The sequence below is a fragment of the Belonocnema kinseyi genome, chromosome 6, assembly GCF_010883055.1.
Source record: "Belonocnema kinseyi isolate 2016_QV_RU_SX_M_011 chromosome 6, B_treatae_v1, whole genome shotgun sequence".
In the NCBI taxonomy this organism is placed as follows: Eukaryota; Metazoa; Arthropoda; class Insecta; order Hymenoptera; family Cynipidae; genus Belonocnema; species Belonocnema kinseyi.
In genome coordinates, this window is record NC_046662.1 from 7,011,600 (window position 1) to 7,022,349 (window position 10,750).

Below are 10,750 nucleotides of genomic sequence, written 5' to 3' on the forward strand. Positions count from 1 at the left end.
GAAATTTTAAAAAAAATTCCATGCATTTTTTTGACCTACCCTATTGCGGAAACACTAAATATCATTATTTTTTAAAAAACAAAAAACGCATTTATTTTTTTGTGAATTCGAAAAAATTTCCAGGCATGTCCATGGAAATTAAAAAAAAAAATCCAATGCATTTTTGTACCACCTTATTGCGGAACCACTCAATATAAATTTTTTCAACACAAAAAACGCATTTATTTTTTTGTGAATTCAAACCAATTTCCGGGCGATATGTATGAAAATAAACAAAAATCCCATGCATTTTTTTGGACGACCCTTTTTTGGACTTTTTTGGGCTACTACGGAACCAATTAATATATTTTTTTTTCAAAACAAAAAAAAACGGATTTATTTTTTTGTGAATTGGACAAAATTTTCGGACGATATATATACAAAAATTAAAAAAAATTGAATGCATTTTTTTGGAATACCCTATTGCGGAACCATCAAATATCATTATTTAAAAAAAAACGGATTTATTTTTTTGTGAATTCGAAAAAATTTCCAGACATGTGCATGGAAATAAAAAAAAATCCAATGCATTTTTATACTACCCTAGTGTGGAATCTCTAAATATCATATTTATAAAAAAGGAAATTAATTTTTTGTGAATTCAAACAAATTTCCTAGCTATGTGCATTAAAACTAAAAAAAAAGTTGAACCATCTTTACTGGTCATCCTCTATTAAAATCATCTCAAATAATTAAAAAACAAACGTATATATAATTATATAATCGAAAAGGAGTGATCGTGGTCGTGAGTATCGTGTCTACGTGACTGTTGTCCCCCCTCCACAACTCTGACATTCACGGAAGAAAGAAGAAAATGGATGACTGTCTGATTGTCTGATGAAAAGTGGAAGGGGTTTAGTGATGGCAGGTGTTCTGCGGAACTGTCAGGAACTGTGCGGAACCTGGTGGAACTGCGAATATCAGTTCCGATAGGAACTGTCCCGTAGTTAAAATTTTTCAGTTATTTAAATCAGAAAAGTGCAATCGTGAAAAAAAACAATAATAAAAAGGAATAAAGGAACAAGGAACTGTCACATCTTGCTTTACAAAAAACGCCCAAGCTTTTTTATCGTTGTGTTTTAAAGACGATGTCCAAACTGTCACGACACGATGCACTCGAGGATCTTTCAACGTGGAGTACGAATGACGTCGAGAACTTGCTCAGAAAGGTCATTATTTTATTCTTATTTGTGTGATTTTTTTTTCAAACTCCTGTATATGTGGTCCATTTATAAGTTTTTCTGTCTGTCGAGTTTGTTTGCTTTGAAGATTGAATTATTGGAATGTTGGTGTGGAAATAATTCTCGTATTTTTTGTTTTTTAGATTATTGTAAATCTTTCCTGTTTTTTCTCTGTTTTTTGCTAAATTGTTGGGAAAGCCGGAAAAGTTAACCTTACAGCTGTGAATATACTTTTTGTACCGAAAAAGATTATTAAATTTTTTTTTATAATTATAGGAAGATAATTTTTTAGCAAAATAGTTCATTTTCAACGAAATAGTGTAATTTTCTACCAAAATAGTCTAATTTTCAACTAAAGAGTTTAATTTTTTAAGAAATTTATTGAATTTTTAACCAAGATTGACAACCTTCTAACAAAATGGCTGATCTTTCAACAAAATAATTAAATTTTTAACCCTATAATAATAATTATTATTAAATAAAGATAAATTTTTAACAAAAAATATAATTATGGAATTTTAAACCTTAAAAGATTAATTATCAACAAAAAGATCAATTTCAACGAAATAGCGTAATTCTTTACCAAAAGAGTTAAGTTTCCAACCCAAAAAGCAGAATTTTCAACCATAAATGATGAATTTTTAGAAAAAGTGTTGCTTTAAAAAAATTAATTGTTTCAATAAAACATTAATCATTTTTAATCGCAAAAGATAAATTTTTAGCCACGAATAGGCAGATGATTTTTCAACAAAGTAATTAATTTTCTAACAAATAGTGTCATTTTCTACCAATATAGTTGAACTTTTAACCCCAAAAGACGAATTTTCAACAAAAAAAGATGAATTTGTAACAAAAGTGTTGATTTTATAAAAGAAATCGTTTTAATAAAATAATAATTTTTAACCGCAAAAGATACATTTTTAGCCACTAATATAATTGTAGGACGATGATTTTTTTTTAATAATTAATTTTCAATCAAAGTAGTTCAATTTTCATCCCAAAAAGACAAATTTTCAACAAGACAGGATGAATTTTCAACAAAAGTGTTGAATTTAAAAAAGAAATTGTTTCAACGAAACAATAATCATTTTTAGCCACAAAAGAAAATTTTTAGCCACAAATATAATTTTTGGAAGATGATTTTAAACAAAATTCATTTTCTACCAAAATAGTTCAATTTTCAACCCAAAAAGACGAATTTTGAACCAAAAATGATGAATTTCTAACAAACGTGTTGAATTTAGAATAGAAATCTTTTCAACAAAACAATCATTTTTAACCGCAAAAGATAAATTTTTAGCCACAAATATAATTATAGGAAGATGATTTAAAAAAAAAATAATTAATTTTTAACCAAAATAGTTCAATTTTCAACCAAAAAAGACAATTTTCAACCATAAAGGATGAATTTTTTACAAAAGTGTTGAATTTAAAAAAAGAAATTTTTTCAACAAAATAATAATAATTTCGAACCACAAAAAATAAATTTTTAGCCACAAATATAATTGTAGGAAGATGATTTATCAATAAAATAATTCTATTTCAAACAAATAGTGTAGTTTTCTACCAAGATAGTTCATATTCCAACCTAAAAAAATGAATTTCCAACAAAAATGGATGAATTTTGAACAAAAGTGTTGAATGTAAAAAAAGAAATTGTTTCAACAAAACAATAATAATTTTTAACCGGAAAAGATAAATTTGTTGCCACAAATATAATTGTAGGAGGATGATTTTTCAAAAAATAATTCATTTTCTACCAAAATAGTTCAATTTTCAACCCAAAAAGAGGAATTTTCAACAAGAAAGGATGAATTTTTAACAAAAGTGTTTTATTTAAAAAAGAAAGTGTTTCAACAAAACAATAAACATTTTTAATCGCAAAAGATACATTTTTAGGCACAAATATTTTGTAGGATGATGATTTTTCAACAAAACAATCATTTTCAACCACATAGTGTAGTTTTCTACCAAAATAGTTGAACTTTCAACCCAAAAAGACGATTTTGAACCAAAAAGGATCAATTTCTAATAAAAGTGTTGAATTTGAAAAAGAAATTGGTTCAAAACAACAATACTAATTTTTAAACAAAAAAGATACATTTTTATCCAGAAATATAATTGTAGGAAGATGATTTATCAATAAAATAATTCATTTTCAAACAAATAGTGTAATTTTCTACCAAGATAGTTCAATTTTCAACCTAAAAAAACGAATTTCCAACAAAAATGGATGCATTTTTAACAAAAGTATTTAATAGAAAAAAATGGCGTGAACAAAGAATAATAATTTTTAACCAAAAGAGATGAATTTGTAACCACAAATATAATTAAACCGGTAGAGCGGCACATAAATTCTGATCGCTGGTGATGGAAAGGTCTATCGGCATTTTTAAAAACATTTAAAAATTTTGATTTTTCAAATTTTAGTTAAATTTCTAAACAAATAATTGAATTTTCTACACAAAAATATGAATTTTCAAGAAGAAAAGTTAATTTTCATTCAAATAGCGTAATTCTCTAGTAAAATAATGGAATTTCCAACCAAATAATTTAATTTTCTACCAAAATAGATTAGTTTTCAACAAAAAAAAGACGAATTTTTTCTTCTTTTTCAGTAAAATATTAATAATTTTTAGTTACAAATATAATTGTAGGAAGATGATTTTTAATATAATAGTTGTATTTTTATTCAAATGGTTGAATTTTTAACCAAATGGTCGAAGTTTCAAACAAACCAAAAAGTAGTTGAAGTAAAAAAATCTAGAAAAACGGAAAATTTCTTAAAAACGGGAAAAAGAGGTGCTATTAAAAAAGGGAAATTTCAACCGAAAGGATGAATTTTCAAACATGAAGATTAATTCTCAACGAAAAATATAATAGTTGATATTAAAACTAAAAAATATTTTAGTTTTAAAAAATGATTGATTTCATCCAAAGTTATATATTTGTTGTAAAAAATAGTTGAAACCTCCCCCAAAAAAATTAAATTTCTACCAAAAGGGATGCATTTTCAAATCAAAAAGACAAATTTTTAACGCAATTGTTATATTTGTCACCAAAAAATATTTTTCAGTCAAGAAAAAAAAATTATGCAAATTATATTTAAAAAAAAAATCATTTTTATAATATAATATATAATAATTTTTAAAATTCAAAAAGATTGTGCAAGGTTTCAGACATATAAAAAAAATATAGACAATTTAAAAGAAAAATTGGTTTATTTTACATGATATTACACAATTTAGAAAAAAATTAGTCAGTTTAAAGGACATTTAGAAATTTTCAATGCTGTGAACAAAATTTAAAAATATTATATTAGTTTTTGCAAATTTATACAAATTTTAAAATTTTGTTAATCCATTCAAAATATACAAAATTCATAAATATATTTTTAAGTGAATGGAATCATCTCTAAAATTGTTTAAAAATCTTCAGTATTCTTTTTTGAAAATGAAGGAAACTATTTGAAATGTTTTTAAAACTTTTCGTAAAATTATTTTTCCAAGAAAAAAAAATCAATATAACTTTTCGTTCGAATCTTAATAAAATATTTTATTAGCTTAAAACCTTTAAAACTCCTTGAAACGCTTAAAAATTAATTTCAAAATTTTCAAAAATCAAAATTTTCTATAAAATTTTTAAAAATATTTTCAAATTCCTAATCTATTAGAATATTTTCAAATGCAAGTTTCAACAAAAAAGGTCATCTTCAACCGAATAGTGGATATTAAAAAAAAAATGAATTCTCAACGAAAAATGTAATAGTTGATTTTTAAATCCAAAAATATTAAATGTTTAATCAAAAACAGTTGAATTTTCTCCAAAAAAAAATATTTTAATTTTCATCCAAACTGTTGCAATTTAAATTAAAAAATGGTAAAATTCCTACATAAGTAGATAAATATTCAAAATCAAAAAGACGAATTTTCAAAAAAAAAAGTTTTTTCCTCCAAGAAACAAAATCTTAGGCACATTAGAATTTAAAGGGAAAAATCTTTTTTATTATAAAAAAACAATCCATTTTTGAAGTTTCTGTGTTTATTTTCTTAAGGTTATACAAAAATATTTTTTAAGATTTCAGATATATCGAAAAAGTATCCAGAAAATTGCTAAGCATTTTGTAATCTTACAGGATTTGATAAAGGTTTTAAAATCTTTAAATATTGTCTTTAAATTGATATTTCAAATTAAAGAATCACTTTCAATATTACCAGGTTCTTAAGAATTTTTTTTATTATCTTGAAACCTTTCAAAATATTTAATAACTTTTTTTAAATTTGATAAAATTTGCGAATATTTTATACATTTTCGGAAATCTTTCCAAATCTGAAAATATTTCTAATCTGTTTAATAGTTCCAAAATTTCTCAGTGTCTCTAAAACTAACTAGCATTATCCCTAAAATTGCCTTAAAATATTCCAGATTTTTTTGTTGACAGTTTTGGAAATATTTTTTAAGTTTTCACAAATCTTTTTCAATATTCTCATAAAATAAATTCTGTTTAAAAAAATATAATTCGAAATTTGCTTAGAAATCTTCAATAAAAATTTGTATTCTCTTAAAACCTTTTAAAATTCTTAAAAAGTTTTTAAATTTTTTGTATTAAATCTTCAAACATCTTAATTTTGTTTTAAATTTCTTGAAATATTTTTAAGTTTAAAAAACCTTCTAAATATCTCTTAAACGATTTGAATTTTTTCTAAAATTCGGTAATCTAGCAAAATTAAAAATGTTGCTTTACAATATTCTAAATTCTTTTTCGAAATTTCGAAGATCATATGCAATTTTTAAAAATATTTCCTGAAAACTATGTTTTTAACAAATGTTATTATTTTCAAAACATTCATTTTAGAATCTTCTTAAAAGTTCTAAAACCTCCAAACATGTTTTGAAATAGTTGAAAGTTTTTCTACAAATTTTTTAAATCGTGCACAAATTAAAAAGATTGCCTATAAATTAGAGTTTCAATAATAATTAAGTTTTTGTCCATTATTTCATTATTTTCATCTCTTTGAATATGTGAAAAAGTTTATAAAAAAAAGTCTACAGCAAAATATTGAGAACAGAATTATTTCTAAAAATTAAGAAGCATTTAAAATTAAAATGTTCTTTTTTATCAATAATGTTTAGAAACATTTAGAAACAAGTTTTATCATCAAATAAATTATTTATTAGAAAATTTTAATTTACTGAGTTTGCCTATATTATATTGTTATATTATTAATGAATCATTTACAATTTAAATGTTCTCTTTTAGTAATAAATATTAAAAATTATAATTCCTGATTTAAAAATCACAATTAACGAAATTCCAGAAAATATCAAAAGAACGAACCAATTTTATTCGATAGGATTGTTAGGAAAGCTGAAAAAGTGTACGTTATCTGCGAGTATAGTTTTTGCTCGTTGGTAAGAATATTAGTCTGAAAATAAAGTCGGTTTTTAATGTTGTCATTTCTATTCTAACTGCTTTTTAGAAAATATTGGGTTACTGACTCAGAATTATATTCTTAGAACTGGATATTAAAATACTTCAGTTTATTTAGTTTTATTATTACTTTAATCCGAACTTATGGTTCTAATGAGTATTGTTATAATAATTTAATATAAAATAATTGCAAAAAGACAAGAATTTTCTACAAAATAATTGAACTTTTTAACCCAAAAATATGAATTTTCAACAAAAAAATTAATTTTTAACCAAATAGTTGAATTTTCAATCAAGTAGATGATTTTTGTACGAAGACCATTAATTTTTAAACGTTAATATAACGTTTAAAAGTTAATATTTTTATGAAAAAATGTTTTTACTTTAAATAAAAAATAGTTGAATTGATAAAAAATTAAATTTCAGCAATATAGTTGAATCTTCAGCCATAAAAAGATTTTAATTTCAATCAAAAGAGTTGCAATTTTTATTTTGTTTTTAAATGGTGGAATTTCTACGAGCAGAGATGGATTTTCATTTTGAATATTTCAGAAGATAATTCGAAAACTAGTGTAGATAATTTCTAATTTTTTTATTTTATACGATTTTATAAAATTTTAGGAACGATTTGAGTTTGTTCAGTTTTGGTTTTTGTAAATTTCGAACATTTTTTGTAATGTTTAAAAATCTTTTTATATATTATCCTAAAATTAATTGTTTAAATTAAAGAATCACTTTAAATATTCCCAGGAATCTGAGAAAGATTTTTTTATTATCTTCTGACCTTTCAAAATCTTCAAAATTCTATTTCGAAATATCTTTTAAAGCGATTCAAATTTTCCCTAAAATTTTGAAAAAATTCTTTAAAATTAAGAAAAATTGCCTGAAATCTTACACATTCTCTGTTGACAATTTTGTTCGAAATCTTCAAAAATTTAGAAAGAAAGAAAATAATTTGTTTATTCTACGATCTTAAGAAATTTAATATTTTCACCCATTTTTCTCGGAAAAATGTAGTTTTTCTTTTTCTTATATCGAGCTAGTTTCGCAGACTTTCTAAACTCTAGAAAATAAACTTGACATTTAGATTTTTTATAAATAATTTAGTTCACAAACTGAAAATTGTCATCCTTTTTTCGCGGACAAAAATTCTTTTTGATCTTATATGTATCGTTATAGCTTATCAAGCTTATTATTCTGCAAAACATGGTTAAAATTTGCATCGTTGAAACTAAAATACAGAATTTTAATAATTCTTACTTACTTTTTAAAATATTTTTCATAAAAGCTAAATTTAAGAGATAAGAAAAAAGTATTTTTTATCAAAATTCACTTTTTGTAATTTTGTTTAAAAAAATACGCTTAAAAAATTTGTTTAATGTTTAAAAGTCGCTAATGATGTTGAAAGTATCTCGATAGGTATGTAAAAATATAGCCAACGCAAGCACTATAAAAAATGAAAACGCTCACGAAAGTAATATTAAATTTTGTTTTTAAAAAAGTGAACATACTCGATGATATAGGCGTTAATTAAATGATAATCAACAATTTCCTTTGACCCGATTTCTTGATGTATGCAAAGAGAACAGGAGAAACGATTAATAAGAATTAACACGAAAAACAAGTTTTTATGTCATTGCGGCTTGTAATCCTAAAACCGTTTGAGAAAATCGCACAAAATCGTTTCAATAAATTAAGTTATACTAACGAAACAAGTATAGAAAGCGAAAAAAAAAGTGTAAAATCTATCAATAATTATATCCTTTTCTATTTATCATGTAATACTTTAATTGATGGATTAAAGAGAATTTATCCTAAAAAAATAATTTGTAATAAAATATTTAAAAATAATCTAAAATTTGAAAAATGTTCCGAAACGCCTAATCAAGAATTTTTACCCATTCCACCCACTCTTATAAAAAATATTTCAATTCAACTACAAAAAAAAAGTTGAATATTCAACCCGAAAATATGAATTTTGAACAAAAAGGTAAATTTTCAATTAACATGATCAATCTTTAAAAAAATTGAATTTTTAAATAAATAGATCAACTTCCAATCAAATAATTTAATTTTCAAACAAACAAGAGAAAATAGAATAGAGGATATATCAACAAAAAAATATTTAAATTTGAAATAAGAAACAGATGAACTGATCCACAAAAGACAAATTTTGAACAAATTGGTCGATTTTTCAATCAAAAAAGAATAATTCACAACCAAAATTTGTAGATAAAAGAAACAATATTTTTACCAAAACAGGTGCTGTTCCTAACCATGAAGATGATTTTTTAACCAAATATTTAGATTTTCATTTTTCAGTCAAGAAAGAAAACACTTTTTACACAAATTGTTAAATTTTCAAGCCAAAAAGGGTAATTATGTAGAAAAAAATGGAATTTTTTACGAAAATAGCTTTTTAACCAGAGAGATGAATTTTCAACTAAAAATGATGATTCTACATCAACAAAAAAAGAACTTTTAACAAAGTAGTTCAAATTTGAACGAAGTAGATGAATATTCAACCAAATCAGATGAATTCTTAACGAAAGATGTAATATTTTTTTTAATTTGTTTAATTTTTAAACCATAAAGATTATTTTTACACAAACCAGTTAAATTTTAAATCTCTTTCTTCACTCCATTGGGAATCGAAATTGTTAAATTTTCTATAGAAATTTTGAATTTTGCACCAAAATAGTTGGGTTTTCAATCAAAGAGTTAACGTTTTCTACTAAAATGATTCTTCAACCAATGGAAAAAAGAAATGTTTAATAATGCGATTCAACTTTTAGTGAAGTAGTTGAATTTGCTACTAAAAAAAAAGAATTTTTAAAGAAAAATGTAAGAATTGATACTTAAATCAAAAAGTATTTTAATTTTTAATTAAAAACAGATAAATACATCCAAAAAAGATAAGTATTCAATAAAGTACTAGATTGCATTTTCAAGCCAAACTACCGAATTTTCAACTAAAACTATGAATCTTCAGTTAAAAAAAAATTTTCAGTCAATAAAAAAAGCTTGCAACCAAATTATTACATCGTGAAACCAACAAGACGAATTTTGAACAATATAATTAAATTTTTGAACAATTAATAAGAATTTTCAACCTAAAATCTATTAGTCGATATTTGAACCAAAAATATTTTAATTTTTAACTAAAAGCAGGTAAAATCTTAAAAAAAAGAATTTAAAAAATAGTTGAATCTTCTGCAAAAACAGATTAATTTTCAATCTAAAAGTTAAATTTTTAACGAAGCACGATGAAATTTCTACCAAAATAAGTGACTTTTCAAACCAAAAAGAAGAATTGTCAACGTAATAGTTTAATTTGCAACTGAATGAGAATTTTCTGTCCGGTAAGAAGAAAAATGTGAACGAAATTATTTAATTTTCGACCATAAAAAAAAGAATGTTCAACAAATTAGTTGAATTTTCAACCAAAAAGGATGTCTTTTGAATAAAATGTAATTTTCAACTAAATAATAAATTTTGTCACCAAAAAAAATGAAGTCCCATCCAAAAATATAATAACAGAATTTTAAATGAGAAATAATTAAATTTTGAAGTACGTACGTCAAAAATGTCATTAATGTAATTTTATCATAATAACTCGTTGATTAATATGAAATTCCCTTTTTAATACAGAATGGATTGGAGGAGGAATGTTGCAAGGCAGTCGCAAAAAGAAATATTGGTGGGGACGAACTTTTAGTAAGTACAAATACTATGTTATGAATTAATTATTAAATTAATTAATAACTATTATTGAAATTAATAAATTAAATTTTTATTTATAAGCCTATTTCTGCCCTTGCTACTTCTTCAGGCCTCAGACTCATCACACTATTTATGCTACTTGACTTATTTTGAGCGATGAGACTATTTCGCTAATATTTCGACAAAATTATTCTGAAGACATTATTTTCTCATATTGGCTAAAATAATATGCCCGCCATCTCAAATAATCAAAACATACAGGAAAATTGTCTCAATTGTTTACTTGTTCGAAGTAATTAAATTTTCAACAATAAAAAAATTAATTCCGAATGAATATATATATATATGTATGTGTGTGTGTGTGTGTGTGTGTGTG

General features: G+C 23.6%; 2 protein-coding genes across 2 annotated transcripts in view; one reads left to right on the forward strand and one right to left on the reverse strand.

Annotated features, from left to right (window-relative positions):
- The window catches only part of LOC117174705 (glutaredoxin 3), a 47,362-nt gene that overhangs the window by 9,715 nt on the left and 26,897 nt on the right, over window positions 1-10,750 (reverse strand). The gene's annotated exons all lie outside the window — the stretch shown is intronic.
- Window positions 914-10,750, forward strand: part of LOC117174704 (lymphocyte cytosolic protein 2-like) — a 48,217-nt gene continuing 38,380 nt past the window's right edge. Inside the window, exons 1-2 of the mRNA XM_033364011.1 lie at window positions 914-1,208; window positions 10,303-10,368. Of these exons, the coding sequence (XP_033219902.1) occupies window positions 1,128-1,208; window positions 10,303-10,368 (147 nt within the window). The 5' untranslated portion in view covers window positions 914-1,127. The remainder of the gene's footprint in view (window positions 1,209-10,302; window positions 10,369-10,750) is intronic.